Source organism: Dipodomys merriami, unplaced genomic scaffold (genome assembly GCF_024711535.1).
Source record: "Dipodomys merriami isolate MVZ:Mamm:240054 unplaced genomic scaffold, mDipMer1.0.p SCAF_15, whole genome shotgun sequence".
NCBI lineage: Eukaryota > Metazoa > Chordata > Mammalia > Rodentia > Heteromyidae > Dipodomys > Dipodomys merriami.
Window position 1 is genome coordinate 337,440 of NW_027202826.1, and position 20,071 is coordinate 357,510.

The 20,071-nt window shown below is 39.4% G+C and overlaps 1 protein-coding gene across 1 annotated transcript in view; it reads left to right on the plus strand.

The window, feature by feature from the left end:
• Larp1b (La ribonucleoprotein 1B) overlaps window positions 1-11,260 on the plus strand; it is an 81,013-nt gene extending 69,753 nt beyond the window's left edge. Inside the window, 4 exon segments of the mRNA XM_070022078.1 lie at window positions 394-538; window positions 5,710-5,819; window positions 6,975-7,102; window positions 8,534-11,260. Coding sequence (XP_069878179.1) covers window positions 394-538; window positions 5,710-5,819; window positions 6,975-7,102; window positions 8,534-8,707 — 557 coding nt within the window. The 3' untranslated portion in view covers window positions 8,708-11,260.
• The last annotated feature ends 8,811 nt before the right edge of the window (window positions 11,261-20,071 follow it).

Below are 20,071 nucleotides of genomic sequence, written 5' to 3' on the forward strand. Positions count from 1 at the left end.
ACAATTTTGAGGATTAGTATGTTTAGCTTTGTTCATTTTAAGCTGTATAAAATGCCAGTTATGTTGGCTTTTATTTATTTTTATTTTTATTTTTTGTTGGTCGTGGGGCTTCAACTCTGAGCCTGGGCTCTGTCCTGAGCTCTTCAGCTCAAGGCTAGCGCTCTACCACTGAGCCACCTTCCCAGCCGCTGTCCCTGAGCTCTTCAGCTCAAGGCTAGTGCTCTACCACTTGAGCCACAGCACCACTTCAGCTTTTTCTGTTGAGGAATCAAACCCAGGGCCTCATGCGTGCTAGGCAAGCACTCTACCACTGAGCCACCTTTCCAGCCCCCTATCTTGGCTTTTAAAGGTATATTTAATTTTGAAATGCTTTGTTATTTGTATTTTTTCCAGAAAGAAAACGCTTGGGAATTGGACAGTCCCAAGAAATGAATACCCTCTTTCGTTTTTGGTCCTTTTTCCTCAGAGATCACTTCAATAAAAAAATGTATGAGGAATTTAGACAACTTGCTTGGGAAGATGCAAAAGAAAATTATAGGTAAAGTAGTTTCTAGTTATTTTATACTTAGTGAGTTTAAAAAAATGGAAGAGGGGCTGGGAAGGTGGCTCAGTGGTAGAGCGCTTGCCTTGTATGCATGAGGCCCTGGGTTCGATTCCTCAGCACCACATAAGCAAAAAGAAAAAAGCCAGAAGTGGCGCTGTGGCTCGAGTGGTAGAGCTCTAGCCTTGAGCTGAATTGCTGAGGGACAGTGCCCAGGCCCAGAGTTCAGGCCCCACAACCGGACTCCCAAAAAACATGGAAGAAACAAAGTACCAAAGTAACCTGACTGAAAGTAGTATAACATAATGGAAATGGATCCAGTGTTTGTTTTCTGTTACCCACAAACTCAGAAGATTAAAGCAAACATTAAGTCATAGCTTCTAAGGATCAAGACTCTAGGATCCAGCTCTCTAGGGAGTCCTGGCCCAAGATCTCCCATTAGGTTCAATCGGTGTTTTTGATGGAGTTGCCATCAGTGAAGACTTAAATTGAGCTAGAGAATCCCCCTGAGCTCCATCACGTGGCTGTTGGGCAGAGGTTATCAGTTCTTGGTCACAGCAACCTCCCAAAAGGTGTTTTACAGCTTAGCTTCAGACACAGTGAGTGATGTAAGACAGAAACATAGCTTTGAGGTCTGTATCTTGTATAATCTACATACGGAAGTGACATACTGTCACTTTCCTACCATATTGTAGTGTTCATACAGACCAGCCCCACACTGTAGATCATAAACAACTGATGATATGATCGGTAGAAACCTTAGAGACTGGCACAAGGACTGAATATAATTATAATAATTTTCAGGACTGGGAAGGTGGCTCAGTGGTAGAATGCTTGCCTTGCATGCCTGAGGCCCTGGGTTTGATTCCTCAGCATCACATAAGCCAAAGAAAAAAAAGCCAGAAGTGGCGCTGTGGCTCAAGTGGTAGAGCGCTAGCCCTGGGCTGAAGAGCTGAGGGACAGAGCCCAGGCCCAGAGTTCAGGCCCCACGACCAGACCCCCCAAAAAAAATTTCAGTACTAAGCCAAGCCCTGGTGGCTCACACCTGTAATCCTAGCTACTCAGGCAGCTGAGATCTGAGGATGGTGGTTCAAAGCCAGTCCGGGCAGGAAAGTCCATGAGACTCTTATCTCCAAGTAAATACCAGGAAACCGGAAGTGGTGCTGTGGCTCAAGTGGTAGAGTGCTGACGAGCTGAGAGCCTAGAGTTCAACCCCCACAACCGACAAAAAAAATAATAATTTTCTCTCCTATAAACAGGACATGAGGGATGGGGAGGAGAAACTAGCCAGAGGTGGACTCTTTCTATGGCATTAGAAGGAAGAGGGATAGCTGGGGTCTCCTCCTCCACTCCCCACAAACTTCTCAACCATCTTCCAATCTCCCAAATCAGTGTGTGAGCCTTCTTGTTCTCCTTCATACCCCCTGGTGAATTCTTGGTGTTGATTATGGCAACTTTGAGCATAAATAGCAATTCTCATGGGGAAAAAAATAATTTTCCCTTCCATGCTCCACTATTGTAGATGTCATTTACCTTTGTCTAAGCATCCCCAAAGTTATACATGCTCAAAGCCATGTTTTAAGATTTTCTTTAATATAAGAAAAAGTAGAAATTCTCATAAGTTCCTTGACCTCTCTGTCCAGCCTCAATTTTTCCCCACTAGGACTTTTAAGTAGCAGTACATGTTCTTAATGCACTTTGAATATATATTTCTTGCCTCTACTTCATCTTTTCTTCATCCCCTGCTTTGCTAACTCATGGTATTTGTGTCCTTCATGGAACTTGTTTCCTTCAGCAATGTTAAGGGAGGTCTGAAAGTACCCATAGGGCTGAGACCAACCAAGAGGGTGAAGTGGACTCATTTAAGCCTTTTATTCAGGGAGAAAGAGGGAAAGAAAGTTGAAAGAAGGCAAAAAGATAAATTTTCACTCAATAAATTTTACCCAACATTAACCTTCATCCAGTTCAGATAAATTATTGTTAATCAGATGTTGTGACCTTTGAAAAGAATAAAGTGCTATAATTTTCATGATTTAAAAAAAATTGTATTTTTAGCTGGGCGCCAGTGGCTCACGCCTGTAATCCTAGCTACTCAGAAGGCTGAGATCTGAGGATCGCAGTTCAAAGCCAGCCCAGGCAGGAAAGTCTGTGAGACTCTTATCTCCAATAAACCACTAGAAAATCCGAAGTGACGCTGTGGCTTGAGTGGTAGAGTGCTCGCCTTGAGCTGAAGAGCACAGGGACAGTGCCCAAGCCCAGAGTTCAAGCCCCACGACCGACCAAAAAAAAAAAAAATTTGTATTTTTCCAGACTTACGTGAAAACACAGCCTATTTAGTGTTTGTCTGAAATCTCTATTTAGATTCTGAACAGCAAATACATGACACATGTCCCTTTGTTTCTGTGACTTCTGTCCAATACTGGTCTATAATCAATCCCAGCACTGTTTTATGCTTTATCTTCCCACACTTTTCAGATTGATACTGTCTTATCATGGCCTTCATATTGACTTCCAGTTTATCCAAGTTGGCACAAAAGGTAGTTCCTAGTGTCAGTGTTCTCGTTGTCATTGTGATCTAGTTCCCTTTAATAGGGTGCAAACTTAATGATTTTGACTTGCTTTTAAAACTATGCTTTAAAAAAAAACAATTTGCTTTTACTTTCAGACTTCACTGAAAGTATCAGACTTCATGGAGGCTAGCCTCATGATTTCTACATTCTTACAAAGAACTGATTTGTGTGTACATATCTACACACATATATGAGGGCATGTACTGACTGGATTCCAAGGTAAAACTTTTGTATATGTGCTGGCCTTGGGTCTTGAACTCAGAGCCTGGGCACTGTTTCTGAGCTTTTCTGCTCAAGATTAGTGCTCTACCACTGGAGCCACAGCTCATTTCTGGCTTTTTGGTAGTTAATTGAAATAAGAGTCTCAACCAGACTTTCCTGCACTGTCTAGCTTTAAGCTGCAATCCTCAGAACTCAGCCTCCTGAGTAGTAGATGTGAGCCAGTGGCACCAGGCTGGTAAAATATTTTTATAATGTTGTATCTATATAAAAAATGTGAAAGCTAATGTTCAAATTGGTTTCCATATATTTTACTCTTGCTGCAACTTTTTGTGTGTGTGCCTATCATGGGGCTTGAAATCAGGGCCTTGGTACTATCTCTGAGCTTTTTTGCTCAAGGCTAGTATTCTACTACTTGAGCCAAGGCTCCCCTTCTGCTTTTTGGTGGTTTATTGGGGATAAAAGTCTCATACACTCTCCTGTTTGTGCTGGCTTTGAACTGTGATCCTCAGATCTCAGCCTCCTGAGCAGTTAGAAGTATAGGTCTGTTTCTGTAGTCACTGTGTGTGACGTTGACAAAATATAGCTCCACTGAAGTTTGGTCTCTTTTTATAAAGTAGATGAGTTTATAGTAGATACCTTCATAGTGTTATTGTGAAGATTAAACAAAACATGGGAAGGACTTAAAACGTTAATATTTACTGTAAGTACTTAATAAATAATTGTTATTGAGGGAAGATCAGTGCTAGCCATGGAGTGAAAGCCCCAGTAAGATAAAGTCAGGAAGAACAGCACTTATATTTAGTATATCTCTTCAGTGTGCCAGCTCTGATCCAAGAACTTTACAAATTTTTTTGAGAAGAATATTATTTCTATTTTAAGTATAATAATATATTATTTGGTTATAAGCCTAATATTCAAATGAAGTTCTAAGTTTTTTTTTTTCCAATCAAAGCTGGTGCTCTACAACTTGAGGCACAGCTCAACTTCCCAAGTTTTAGTGTGTTCTCTTCATGAGGCATGAACTGAAAGAGCTAGTCACTTGCCTCTGCTCTTTTCTCAAGCAGTTAGGTTGCATATTTTAGTTGTGTTATTAATGGAATACTCTTGGTCTTTGAAATAATCTGTTCAAAAATAAGAGTAAAAATCCAAATATGGCCTAATATTGAATAAATTTACAGGTGATTTTATATAAGATTGAGAATCTCTCATTCTAATATAATCAATATAAGATAATCCCATAAGAGGAATGTCAAAGCACATTTGTCACTCTGTGTTTCAGTCCTTCATCGCATTTTTTTGGGGGGGTGGGCCAGTCCTGGGCTTGAACTCAGGGCCTAGGCACTGTCCCTGAGCTTCTTTTGCTCAAGGCTAACACTCTACCACTTGAACCGCAGGACTGACCACTTCCAGCTTTTTCTGTTTATGTGGTACTGAGGAATCAAACCCAGGGCTTCATGCATAGTAGGCAAGCACTCTTATCACTAGGTCACATTCCCAGCAGATCATGTAACTTTCAGCCATACAAGCTCAACCAATTGCATCACTTCTGGATGCCAAAGCAAAGTATATAGTTGGCATTGTGTTTCTCTTGCTGGCTTGCCAAGAAGCCTATTTATAATTTTGGACAGACAATCACTCTGAATACTTGAGTCACCTGTCTAAGGGTTCTTACTGACATTTTAGCGGCTGTGCTCCCTTTCGTGGGTTCTGCTCACCACTGTTAGGTGAATGTTGAGCCCATGCTGTTGGCTAACCAACCCACTGTACAGAACTTGTCTCAGGTTTTCTAGGTAGCTATAGGAAAAAGCAAATAAATTTGTTTTCTGATTTGTGATCTTTTATCAGGGTATGTGCTATTAATTGTACTTAATAACCAAAGCAGAGAATGTTCTGTTAGGCCCCATTTCACTAGGTTTTTACTTTTGTAATTGAATGAGTCCATCACATCAAGAGTGGTAAAGTACCTGGCCTAGACTCCAAAGTACAAAAGATTAAGAGTGGCCTTGTCTTTTTAGAGTTAAGATCACATTCAAGAGTATTTAATGCTATAGAAAAACATGTGGTTATACATTTTAAGAAAAATTGAAAATATTCCAAAGTTTTACAGAGATAGCCAGGAGAGACACACTGTAGGTCTGAAGCTATAATCAAAGACTATAGATTCTCAAATCACTTTGACTATACTGAGTCATCAAAAACAGCAGCAAAGTAATTCAAATATTACTAATTAGCATTTCTCTTAAAAATCTAAATGTTAAACCTCATTTCTTGCTTAGTTATTTGTGTTATATATGTTTATATTAATGCCACTGATAATGATTAATGTGTTATTATGGAAAAAATAATTATTGTAAAACTTCTGTTTCCTTTTCATAGGTATGGGTTAGAATGCCTGTTCAGGTTTTATAGTTATGGACTGGAAAAAAAATTCAGACAAGAAATTTTTAAGGATTTCCAAGAAGAAACCAAAAAAGACTATGAATCTGGTAAAAAAAAAAAAAAAAAAAAAAAAAACAGTTAATGTTTGGAAATTATAAATCTGAATCTGTCAACAAATAAGGAATTTATAGTTTGTGTCTTCATAGTAAACCATTTAAGATCTTCTATTATGGTTCATGGGCAAAGGATGGAGCACATTAATAGTAACATCAGGGTCTGCGAAGGTGACTCAGTGGTAGAGTGCTTGCCTTGTATGCATGAGGCCCTGGGTTTGATTCCTCAGTACCACATAAGCAGAAAAAGCTGGAAGTGGCGCTGTGGCTCAAATGGTAAAGCTCTAGCCTTGAGCTTCAGAGCTGAGGGACAGTGCCCAAGCCTCTGACAAAAAAAAAAAAGTAACATCAGTGGGTAAGCTTGAACTGGACGGGTACAGTTGGAAGTGATAAAAAGTACAGGGTCTAAGCCAGATCCCTAGGTCAGAGTTCTATTTCTGGTACATAGTAACTTTATGACATTGAGTAAGTTCCTTCATCTTCATCAACAGCCTGTTTTATCAGCCTGTTAACAGATTATGATTCAAATTAATATGTGTATCTTAAATGCGCTTAAATGTTTGTTATATACACTCAATAAGTGTTAGCTACCATGTTGTTTGTTCATTGCATGTCTTATTTTCAAGATCTGAAAAAAGTATATATTGAAGAGAAATAATTTTACTAGTTGAATCAATCACATGTTTAATATCGGTCTTTTTTTTTTTTTTTTTTTTTTTTTTTGTCCGTCATGAGAATTAAACTCTGAGCCTGAGTGCTGTCCTTCAGCTCTTCTGCTCAAGGCAAGTGCTCTACCACTTGAGCCACAGCGCCACTACTGTTTCCTGGTGGCTTATTGGAGATAAAGAGTTTCACAGCCTTTTCTGCCCAGGCTGGCTTTGAACAGAGATCGTCAGATCTCAGCCTCCTGAGTAGCAGTAGCTAGGATTACAAGTGTGAGTCACTGGCGCCTGGCTTAATATGGATCTTTTGGGGCTTTTATTTTTGTTTTGTTGAGACAGGATCTTACTATGTAACCCTGTTGGCCTTAAACTCAGCATTCTGCATTAGCCTTCCAAATGCTAGAATTACTAGGGTTACAGTTATCACTATGCCTAGGCCAGTTTAAAGGAATTCCATGTAACAATGCATATTCTTCTTCGTTATTAGGTCAGCTATATGGACTAGAAAAATTTTGGGCCTATCTGAAATATTCTCAATCTAAAACACAGTCTATTGACCCACAACTTCAGGAATACCTCTGTAGGTTTAAGAAATTAGAAGACTTCCGCGTTGATGTGAGTTCTTTATTTTTTTAATTGATTTTTTATTGTTATTGTAAAGGTGATAGATGGAGGGGTTACAGTTATATAAGTCAGGTAATGAGTACATTTCAATTTGGACAATGGCTCCCCTTCCCTTGCTTTCAGTTTTTCTCTCCTGCCCCCATCCACAAGTGAGTATCACTGCTATATCCTCTTTTCTTTTTATTACTCATATCTCCACCAGAAAACCAGAAGTGGTGCTGGGGCTCAAGTGGTAGAGTGCTAGCCTTGAACAAAAGAAGCTCAGGGACAGTGCCCAGGCCCTGAATTCAAACCTCAGGACTGGGGGAATGGACTGGCAGTACCATGCAGTACATAATTAAATATAATAATAATAATAATAGGAAAAGAGTCTCACAGACTTTCCTGCCTGGGCTGGCTTCAAACTGTGATCCTCAAATCTCAGTCTACTTAATAGCCGGGCACCTACTACTACTTTTTTTTTTAATTGCTTTTGTTTCTTGTACTGAGCATTAAAACCAGTGTTCCGTGCATGTTAGGCAAATGCTCTGCACTGAAGTATGTCTACAGCCCCCAAAATGTTCACCTTTTTGATTATTTTAACCCATATAATTTTTGTAACAGTTCAGTGGTAGAGTGCTTTACCTACTATGTGCAAGGCCCCAGGTTACATGTTCAGCACCACACAAAATATATAATTATAGCTAGTTTCATTAAGGCAAGGCTTGTTATGTGCAACAGGAAAGAAGACTATAATCAGTTTGATTTCATAAGGAAAAGAAATGGGATGAATGTAAGAAGTAAGGACAAAGGAGAAAATAAAACTAATACAGAAATGAGGAAAGAATAAGAACTAAAATGTAGAGCAGAAAACTAAGTGGTGGCTGGAAATGTGGCTTAGTGGTAGAGTGCTTGCGTAGCATGCATGAAGCCCTGGGTTCGATTCCTCAGTACCACATAAACAGAAAAAGCTGGAAGTGATGCTGTGGCTCAAGTGGTAAAAGTGCTAGCCTTGAACAAAAGAAGCTCAGGGACAGCTCCCAGCCCCTGAGTTCAAGCCCTATGACTAGTGCCAAAAAAAAAGGAAGATGAGGTCCATTCCTGCTTTGGGTTGTGATTTTTGGTCTTTTGGTTCTGGGTAAGTGGCTTTGATGGCTCAGGAATGGAATCAGTAGAAATGCATATGTCTGGAATTAAGCTACTTTTCTGTTCTGTAGCTCAAACCCCAAAACATGGGAGCTTTATGAGTACCTGTTGAGTGAAAAAGTGAGCCTCTGATTTAGTTAAGGAGGAAATTTGAGTTTAATACTTTAAGTGCTATAGGGAGTCATTGTAGTAAAAAGTCTACTGAAGCACCAAAACAGTTTCTCCCTGTTGGAAAAGTCTGGCCTTAGATTCTGAAGGAGGGAGACAGTAAAATACGCCACCTTTCATGATTTGCAGCACCCTATTGGTGAGGAATTTGGAAGAAAAAGACATTCATCTACTTCTGGTGAGGAGCGTAATCGTCATAGATTTCCATCTAATTCCTCTACAAAGCCACCAAATGGTGCTAAGCCTACATCTGCCAGTGAACTACACATCGCAGTAAAGTCTCCCAGAAGGAATACTTCGTAAGACCCTGCAACAGTTATACCAGACTAGTGCGACCTCAATCTCAACAATGCCTGAGAAATAGACTGTTAATGAAAGTTGTGTATCCTTGAAATCAACATTTACATCAGTATTTATGTTGGGAAATCTTCTGATGTTTAATTGTGATAACCAGATAAAACAAAAAGGGAGAAAAGCAGTAGCATTTTTTTCTAGCAACATAAATTTCACAAGCACTTACCCTGATTTCACAAACAAGGATAGTTTGTATGGGCCCTCTGCTCAGTGATGCACTTTGACCTCAGTGTTTCTTTAATGCTATGTTTACAAGACAGAATTCCTTAAATACACTTAAAAGTAACATGAGGAATGCCTGACATTTCAGCTCATACTTCTTAAAGAAGATATATTAAGTTGTATTCATCTCTTCTATAGAGCTCTTAAAGAAGCAAATGACCTCACTATCAATTCATATTTGGACGTGGAAAACAAAGGAAGATGATGTGTATACTTTTTAAATTCACAAAACAAATATATTTCTTTTTGGTATATAAAGAAAGCTTTTTTAAAAAAGTAGAAATACATAGTTACACTGAAGTACATGTACTTTTGATGCTGAATTTTGTTTTTTTTTCCCTCAGTCATACCTCATTATTTTCGTCATTGGTGTGTTGGATAGAGTTTTTCTGAATTGGCATAAAGTGGTTATATATTAGAAAAGATTTAATTTTGTGATTCTGTTAAACCTTGTACATGGAATTGGGATTATTGATCATATTGGGATTGGTTGAAATATATATATTGGGAATTGGTTATATTAGGATTGGTTGGAATATTGCTATAAATAAATTAAAGGTCTGTCTGCTTGTTTCAAATGTATCTTCTATTAGTACATCTGCAAGTGGGCATGTCATAAGTAGCTAGGTTATCAATTTAAAGGTAGTGTTCTTTTTCCTTTTTGTTTTTATAATTTTTGCTTTATGCTTATAAGTATTTTTACAAGTTATAACATTAATTTCTTTTTTGTTGTTATTGTAAGTGATGTAAATGATAGTTTTTGAGTTTGGGTGGGACTTAAAAAAATAAAAATTTTAAACTTTATTTAGAATATACTCATATTCAAACTATACTAGTAGAAGACCATTGTATTTTATAAATGAACTTTCAGTTATTAAACTTCTGTTCATTTTCTTGAGCACAATAGGAGTCACAAGTATTTTATGTACTGGCAGAAATGGATAGTTTTTGTACACTAAATGTATTACTTTATTTTTGTGTCAACCCACATGTCTTCTTAGAAATAGCAATATTAAAATATAGCTGGGATGTTGTTTACTGGTAGAATACTTGCTTACCATGACAACTCTCCCCCAAAATCCTAAAAACCCCAAGACATATAATCTTACATATTCTTCTTTGGATAAAAGGATATTCATCAGTAAATACATTTGTATTTAGTTATTTTTCATGTGTAAGTGATCATCTTTTGAAGTTAAATTTATTCTTTGGGGGTAATTCTGATGTGCTTTAATTTTTAGAAGCAGGCCAATTTGAAATTTATTATTCAGAAAATAAATTTACTCATGTTATAAAAAAGGATGCAAAACCATCAATATTTAAAACAATAAACCCTGAAGTGTTTGTGTTTGTTTAAATGCTGGTACTTGGATTTGAACTCAGAACCCCAACTTGGGACCTCATACATCTAGCCTAGCTCCTTGCTGTTTGTTTTGGAGATGAAGTCTTGTGGATTTTTTCTACCCAGGATGGTCTCCAGCCCCCTCCTCCAGGTCTCAGTCTCCTTAGTAGCTAGGATTATGGTCAAGAGGCAAATGGTCTCTGAATTTAAGTTTTAAGGTGGGGTTTTTTGGTTGGTTGTTTTGTTTTGGGTGGTTTTTTTTGTTGTTTGTTCTGGGTTTTTGTGGGGTTTTCTGTTTGTTTTTGGTCTGTCATTGGGCTTAAAAATGGGGCCTAGGCGCCATCCCTGAGCTCTTTTGCTTAAGACTAGTGCTCTACCTCTTGGAGCAAGAGTGCCACTTTGGGTTTTCTGGTAGTTAATTGGAGATAAGACTCTCACAGACTTTCCTGCCCAGGCTGGATTTCAACCATGATCCTCAGTTCTCAGCCTCCTGAGTAGCTATAATTATGGGCTTGAGTCATCAGCACCTAGCAAGTGTTTTTTTCTTTTTTTTCTTGTCAGTCATGGGGCCTGAACTCTAGGCCTGGGCGCTGTCCCTCAGCTCTTCAACTCAAGGCTAGCATTCTACCACTTTAGCCACAGCGCCACTTCTGGCTTTTTCTGCTTCTGTGGTGCTGAGGAATTGAACCCAGGGCCTCATGCATGCAAGGCAAGCACTCTACCACTGAGCCATGTTCCCAGCCTAGCAAGTGTTTTTTTTTTGTTTGTTTGTTTTTTAAAGAGGTCTGTAGTTCTGGATTTTTAATGAGAAATTTCCAAACCATGCTTATTAGCTTTAAATGGTCTCTTGAAATAATTTAAATTTTTTTCAATATCATTTTTGTGTTGGACACATGCATGTGAAATTTTAAGATTGTTTCTACTCAACTAAATATGAAAATGTAAATTTGGGGAATTGTATATTTTTATGAAATAATAAATTTTATCATATATGTTAGTAATTTTGAAAGCAATATATGTACACTGGAAAAGTCAGAAAAGCACAAAGGAAAAAAGTTACCTTCTTTAAAAAGAAAAAAATAATTAGTATTACACTATATGTACACAATTGAGAATTATAACTTTTTTAATTAATGGAGTTGAACTGATGTTTTGATAGTTCTAAATCAAAACTTTTTTTGTTAGTTACATAGTATTATAGAATATGAATACAATTTACTTAATTGCCTATTGTTGAACTTGAGCCGTGGCAAGGTTGGGTCTTAGGAACAATTATTTAACTTGATGTGTTATATCCTTTACAAATCAATTTTGTATATAAACATGGGGGTTTTGCCTAGAATAAATTCCTAAAAGCTGAAATTCTAAATTGAAATCAATTTTAAGATCCTCTAAGAGGGTTGCATCCTTCATCACTGATTATTGTACATCTTTGTTAAATTAAGAGGCAAAAATAGTGTCTGATCATTTTATCATCATTTCTATTTTATTTGTATTTTTATTACTAAGTAGTTTGTATGAGCGGGTTACGAGTCAGGTTATGAATACAATGCTTCTTGGTCAATGTTACTCCTTTTTGTTGTTGTTGTTGGTCGTGGGTCTTGAATTCAGGGCCTGGGTGCTGTCCCTGAGCTTTTGTGCTCAAGGCTAGAGCTCTACCACTTTGAGCCACTGCACCACTTCCAGTTTACTGGGGGTTAATTGGAGATAAGAGTCTCATGGGCCAGGCACCAGTGGCTCACACCTATAATCCTAGCTTTCAGGTGGCTAAGATCTGAGGATCTTGGTTCAAAGTCATCCTGGGCAGAAAAGCCCATGAGACGATTATCTTAAACACTAGAAAACCAGAAGTGATGCTGTGGCTCAAGTGGTAGAGTGCTAGCCTTGAGCTGAATTGCTGAGAACAGCGGGCAGGCCCAGAGTTAAAGCCCCATGAACAACAACAAAAAAAGAGTCTTATAGACTTTCCTGCCTGGGCTGGCTTCGAACCTGTGGTCTTCAGCTCTCGGATCTCAGCTTCCTGAGTAGCTAGGATTACAGGAGTAAGCCACTGGCACCTGACTTCCTTTATTTTTTTGTAACATGGATTTTAAGTTTTTAATGATTTGCTCTTCAAAAGCAAGTCTGGCTTGTCAGGAACTTTCATATTTTTAAAGATTTTTTTTATTAATATATCTTAGTGTACACGAGGGGGAGTATTTATTGTGACATTTCTATACATTCATACAATTTACCCTGAACAAATTCACCCCCTCTATCACGCTCTTACCCTCCTCCCCAGCAAGTTTTATTGTTTTATTTTCATATCAGCAAATAAACCAGCTTGACTTTATTAATCCTTCTTCATTCTCTCCTCTCTTGCTGTACTTGCCAGCCCCAATAGAGCCTATGTTACTTTCCTGTCATTCATTTCTTTTGGTGTGCATGAATTGTACCAAGGTGTCACACATGCCTGGATTATATTCTAATAAAATAATCCTTTCTCTTGGTTTTTCTTTCCCCAGGCCCTGTTAATCAACAGCTTTCAGAGAGTTCTGCTTTAGGCCATCTTTATATAGAGTTGCAATGTATTTCCAAGACTAGCGGGAAAAAAAAGTCCCATATATTTTGCTGATCACTTTGGTTCATGTCTGATATAGCAATTCAGGATGCTGGGATTTGAGAATATGGTTCAAAGCCAGCCCAGGCAGGAAAGTCTGGGAGATTCTTGTTTCCAATAAACTACTCAAAAGCAAACAAAAAAGAAAAAGGTAGAACTGTGGCTCAAGTGGTAGAGCACAAGTTTTGAACAAAAGAAGCACAGAGACAGTGCCCAGTCCCTGAGTTCAAGCCCAGGACCAGCACAAAAAAAGACTCTTGTATATATCCTACAAAATTAAGAAGGTGAGGGAGGGGTCGATGGGGTAGGGGCAGGTGAAAATGTTGAAAGGAGTGACATTGATCAAGACATTGTGCTCATGAGCTGCTCCCTTCAATGGCAGCTCCTTTGTGCAGCTACTTAGTGATAAAAATACAAGACACCCATATATTTTATGCTTATTAACTATCCTATTTATAGATTTCTTAAGCATATCCTTTATGGTTTCCTATTGGAGTGCTTATCTCTTTTAGATTGATTTCTGGGCTTTTTTTGTTTTCTAATTTTGTTCATGTATATTTGACATATAGATTTTTCAGTAAAATTTAAAATTAAACTCTTCGAATTCTAAAGGTAAAACTCCAGCATCTAAAAATGTTGTTATTCAATGAAAAGAAGAACATCATTGACTATAAACCACCAAAAGTTTAAGTCCCTAGAGCCCTTAGCTATTTCCTTGTTTATAATTTTGCACAACTTTTAATTTTATTATAAAAATAAGAAAAAGCAACATTAAAAATATTTGAATCTAGAGCTGGATGCCAGTAGCTCTCATCTATAACCTTATTTACTCAGAAAGCTTAATTCTGAGGATCATAGTTCCAAACCAGCACAGGCAGGAAAGTCTGAGATTTATCGCCAGTTAACCACCAGAAAGCCTGAAGTGGAACTGTGGCTCAGTTGGTAGAGCACCAGTCTGTGAGGAAAAGCTAGAGGACAGCACCCATGCCTTGAGGGCTGGCATACACACAAAAAGTTTGACTCTGAGCTTCCTACCTTGTTAAAGGGGTAATTGATGCCATCGTTGATATTGTTCATGGAGAAGAAATTAATATTGAAAAAGAGACATGTTCGCTTTTAAACTTGCATATCTATTTTTGCAGTAGGGTTGCTGTTGCTGTCTGACTTTTAATTTACAATTCTGTCTCAGCCTCTGGCATGCCAGATTACAGGAATATACCACCACATTTGGCATAGATTGATTATTTGTTTGTTTATATTACTGGAACCAGGGCTTTAACTCAGGGGCCTTGTGTTCACTTGGCTTGCTTGAGCACAACCTTCAACTCAGTTTTTTGCTGGTTCCGTTGGAGAGAAAGTCTTTTGGACTTTACTCTCTGGACTGACTTCAAACTACAGTCCTCCAGGTTTCAACCTCAAGTAGCTAGAATTATAGGTATTGAGCCAGCAGTAGTACTAGGGTTACAATTTTTTGGTGTGTGTGCCTGTCCTACAGCTTGAACTCAGGGTCTGAATGCTTCCCTTTGCTCTCTTGCTAACAGTTGGAGCCACAGCTTCACTTCTGGCTTTTTTGGTAGTTTAGAAGAGATGAGAATCTCACAGATTTTCTGGCCTGGACTGGCTTCACACTGCAATCCTCAGAATTCAGCCTCCTGAGTAGCTAAAATTCCAGGTGTGTGCCACTAGCGCCTGGCTGGGTTTTGTTTTATTTATTATTTTCCTTTGTCAGTCATGGGGCTGCACCCAGGGCCTGGATGCCGTCCCTGAAAGCTAGTGTTCTACTAGTGTGAGCCAGAGCTCCACTTCCTGTTCTTAGGTGGTTAATTAGAAATAAGAGTCTCAAGGCTTTTCCTGCCTTGCTGGCTTGAACCATGGTTCAAGATCTGTAGATCCCCGCCTCCCGAGTAGGATTACAGGCACGAACCCCCAGCTCTAGATGTTACTTTTTTAAACTTGTTTTGATAGGTTGAGATTACACTCTGGCCTTCTCCTGTGCTTCGTGCTGTTGCACTTTGTGGAAAGTTGTGACTTACCCTTGTGCACTCAATATTCTTTCAACTAATTTCTTAGGTCTTAACTGAATTTTATTATTTTATTTTTGCATGGGACAGTGATACCTAATGAATGATATTGCCACTAGATGGCAGAAGAGAATGTCACATTTGTAGATGACAGAAGGGAAGGAAGGAGGAAGAGAAGAAAGGAGATAGGGAAAAAGGGAGAGGAGAGAAATGGTGTTTTGGCAAACTCCTACTCCATTTGTGACAAAAGTTACATTGATTACTCTTGAATTCCTAATCATCTGTGTCTCAACAACTCATTACCTTTTAGGCCATTTCCTAGTTTTTAGGAAATAGTTATTATTTCCAAGTTATTAAGAAATAGTCATTTCCTAGTTATTAGCATGAGCTGTTTCCTTATTGATAAATATAGATTTGTGTATGGTTAGAAATGATGAGTGAAAGCTGAGCACCAGTGGCTCACACCCAGCTACTCCAGAAGCTGAGATCTGAGGATCATGGTTCAAAGCCAGCCCAGGCAGGAAAGGCTGTAACACTCTTCTCTCCAATTAAACACCAGAAAACCAGAAGTGGTGCTATGGCTTAAAATGGTAGAGTGCTAGCCTTGAGCAAAAGAGCTCAGAGACAGCGCCTAAGCCTGAGTTCAAACCCCATGACTGACCCCACCCACCCAAAAAAAAAAAAAAGATGAAAATGCTATTGCATATTTTGTCCTTTCAACTTAAAGTTTGTGACTAAGTCTCAAGAACATTCAAGGCAAACAAATGGTCAGATATTACTGTTGTTGTTGTTGGTCATGGGGCTTGAGCTCGGCCTGGGCGCTGTCCCTGAGCTTTTTTCAGGGTAGCGCTCTACCATTTGAGCCACAGTGCCACTTTCGGTTTTCTGGTGGTTAATTGGAGATAAGAGTCTCATGGACGGGGCTGGGAAGGTGGCTCAGTGGTAGAGCGCTTGCCTTGCATGCTCAAGGCCCTGGGTTCGATTCCTCAGCACCACATAAGCAAAAAGAAAAAAGCCGGAAGTGGTGCTGTGGCTCAAGTGGTAGAGCGCTAGCCTTGAGCTGAAGAGCTGAGGGACAGCGCCCAGGCCCAGAGTTCAGGTCCCACGACTGGACCAAAAAAAAAAAAAAAAAAAAAAAGAGTCTCATGGACTTTCCTGCCCAGGCTGGCTTTGAACCTCGATCCTCAGATCTCAGCCTCCTGAGTAGCTACGATTATAGGCATGAGCCACCAGTGCCCAGCCATGGAGAGTCTTATCTCCATTTAACCACTCAATAACCAGAAGTGGCACTGTGGCTCAAGTTGGTAGAGTGCTGCGCTTGAAGAGCACAGGGATAGTGCCCAGGCCCAGAGTTCAAGCCCCCTGACTGACTAAAAAAAAGAGTCTCAAGGATTTTCCTTCCCAGGCTGGCTTCAAAATCCTCAGATCTCAGCCTTCTGAGTAGCTAGGATTATAGGAATGAGACTAGCATCCAGCCAGATAAGTCTATTTAAGTGTCTTACATGGCTATGTAATTAAATCACACAGTAAGTTAAAAAATGGATCCTGCTGGAACATAAGACTTACGGTTAAACTGGAACAAGTTAACACATAGTTTGTTGAATGAGCTTGGATTTAAATTCAAGTAGTATGACTAGAGCCCTAGCTCTTCATCTTAACCAGATGGTTCTTTTTTTTTTTTTTTTTAACCAGATGGTTCTTAAACAGCATGCAGTATGGTAGAGCACTCTAAAGCCTCAGTATGATTTTGTGTGTGTGTACCTGTGTGTCCCGTGGCCTCAACTCATGGCCTGGGAGCTGTCCCACTATCCTGAGCCTTCTGCTTAAGGGTAGTGCTCTATACTTGAGCAACAGCAGCACTTACAGTTTTTTTCTGAATAGTTTTTTGTAGATAAGAGTCTCAGGTTTTCGTGCCCTGGCTGGCTTCAAACCAGGATCCTGAGATACAAGTGTTAGCCACTAGCTCCCGGCTACTACCATGATTTTTAACAAATATAAACCAAGGTTAGATCTTGTGATTTTTACTAAATTTATACATGGTAGGCCCCCTCTGCAGCAATGACTTACACGTACATTAAAATCATGTGATTAAAACTTGAGGTGGAAAATGATGATTAGGAAGTAATACAACTTGTATATTTAAATATGTTTCCAGAATAGATAAAGTAAAATGCAAACTCAACTGAAAACTTACTCAGAATCTGCTTGGAAATTTCTCATTAGTTTAAGTGTTATTGCCAACTGAAGATTCTGTGTTACTCAGAAATAATCATTTTCTGGTCTAAAGGTTAGACAGAGAAATGCTACAAGATTAACAAACTATCTCTGTCGTCTTCCTGTTTGACAGTTTTCTGAATTTTTTTACAATGACTTTTTTCCCCTGGCCAAAAAAGAAGGAATTGGTTAATAAAATTGTTTCTAGCAGTATGTCATCTATTGCTTCAGTAAATTCTTTGTTGTTGATGGTGGTGGTCGTGGGGCTTGAACTCTGGGCACTGTTTCTCAGCTCTTTACCTCAAGGCGAGTGCTCTACCACTTGAGCCACAGCACCACTTCTGATTTTCTGGTGGTTAACTGGAGATAAAAGTCTCACAGACGTTCCTGCCCCAGCTGGCTTTGAACTTCAGTCCTCAAATCTCAGCCTCCTGAGTAGCTAGGATTACAGATGTGAACCACCAAAGCCAGCTGCTTCAGTTTCTAAAAGTCAATGTGCTATTGTTTGTTTGTTTTTCCAGATGATATTCCAAGTCTACAAAATTTAGTACATTTCTTGGGGCAGAGTTGTTTTATTTCTAAACAGGTTCTCCTTGTAGCCTACACTGGCCTTGAACTCCAGGTTTTGGAAGGCAGGAGAGGTTAGCTCTTCACTTCTAGACCTAGTTATGCCTGTACCTGTGTCTGTTTTGCTTTTCTTGGAACTGGGGTCCAGATGTTGAAAACAACCAAGGCCCAAAATGAGAGAACCTTTCTGAATCAGCATCTATTCTCTTTGGGGACTGTATATAGAGAAATTGTCTTGGGCTGGGAAGGTGGCCCAGTGGTAGAGTGCTTGCCTTGCATGCATGAGGCCCTGGGTTCGATTCCTTAGCACCACATAAGCAAAAAGAAAAAAGCCAGAAGTGGTGCTGTGGCTCAAGTGGTAGAGCGCTAGCCTTGAGCTGAAGAGCTGAGGGACAGCACCCAGGCCCATAGTTCAGGCCCCACGACTGGACCAAAAAAAAAAAAAAAAGAAATTGTCTTATAGCATATTAAGTCTCAATGTAATTGCCTTTTAGTATATTAAGTCTTCTCAAGATTTGGAGCGACTACTGTTACATTAGCTGTGCTCAAATAATAACAAATTTACTATTGTGTTTAATAATTTCCAAAATGCATTTATTTTTGTCATCTTAATTATATAACATTTGTAATAATGAAGATATATTTTGTCAATTAGAACCAGTTATCAGGGACAAATAAAATTTCAAAGTATATATTTTTATTGTATACATATATATACAGAATATTATATATATTTATTATATATAATACATTTACATATACATTTATTGCATATATACAGAATATATATTGTATATATGTGTATATATATAGTAGAGCTTTTAAACATAAAACCTATCAGGAGCCAGGTGCTGGTGGCTCACACCTGTAATACTAGCTATTCAGGAGGCTGAGATCTGAGGATCATGGTTCAAAGATAGCCCAGGCAGGAAAGTCCCTGAGACTCCCAGTTAGCCACTAGAAAACTGGAAGTGGCACTGTGGCTTAAGTGGTAGAGTGCTCGCCTTGAGCTGAAGAGTTCAGGGACAACGCCCAGGCCCAGAGTTCAAGCCCTAGGACTAGGAAAAACAAATAGGATGAAGACTGTTGACAGCAGAAAGGACAGACTTGGAATGCCCCAAACTCATACTAAACAAACGTGCCTTCCCTCTGTACTCCAATAGTTAATGAAGATAATGTAAAGTTCAATCTGACACCTGTGCTTGCAATTGAAACTATCATATTTCTAGGGAGCAAAACCAACTACTTAAGTAAAAAGAGTACATGTTTCTGCATGTGTATAAAAATTAGAACTTTATTTGTGACATAGAAGATAATTTCAGAATAGGTAGCACAGGCTAAGGGAAAAAGGACCCTGTTTGGGAGGGCATGAGGAAGGGTGACAAGGTTGCGTGGGAAGGGAAGGGAAAATGAGGAGAAAGCTTAAGTTTGCTTTAACTTGTATTGGTTCTAGTTTAATATGTAAAGTAGCTCTTAAGCAAGACACTAGGCTCAGTCCCTAGCACACAAAAAACAACACTCAGACATTAAAGTTACTTGCAAACAGCTACCAGTTTTACCGTGGGAATGAGAAGAATCCAGTGACACAAAAGTGACCACATTCTGAGGAGGGAGAATGGAAGAGAGGAAAAACTACAGGGAGTTCAAGGAGACCCAGGAATTTACAAAGCAGAAGACAGCAGCAAGGAGTCCTGAGCATGTGTCCAACTCTCCTGGTAATAGGATGGGAATCCAAGGCTGCAGCACCAGGTAAAACCAGATGGCCTGCCGAGGGCTTGCCAAATTCAGCTGTGGGAATCGTAGACACAACCCACAGGTCTTACCACAGCTCAGGGACTTGGGGAGCAAGGGCTTCAGGGAACTAAGTCATCCTCTGTCCCTTGTGTCCCTGAGAATGACAGTCACCATCTTGGACAAATTATTCTGGGAGCCCAGTTTGAAAATCTGTCACAGGCTGGGTGTTAGTGGCTCACACTCGTAATCCTAGCTACTCAAGAGGCTGAGATCTGAGGATTGTGGTCCAAAGCCAGCCGGTGCAGAAAAGTCCATGAGACTCTTGTCTCTAATAAACTACTCAGAAAAGGCCTGAAGTGGTGCTGTGGCTCGATTGGGTGCTGGTGTTAAGCCAAAGAAGCTCAGGGATAGTGCCCAGCCACTGAGTTCAAGCCCTAGGACCAGCACACACACACACACAATCACAGCTAGTGAGGCACACACACACACAATCACAGCTAGTGAGGCACACACACACACACACACACATACAATCACAGCTAGTGAGGCACTTTGCCATAGAGCTTGGATATGTCAGTTATAAGGGGCGTGTCAAGGGACAACAAAAAATTTAA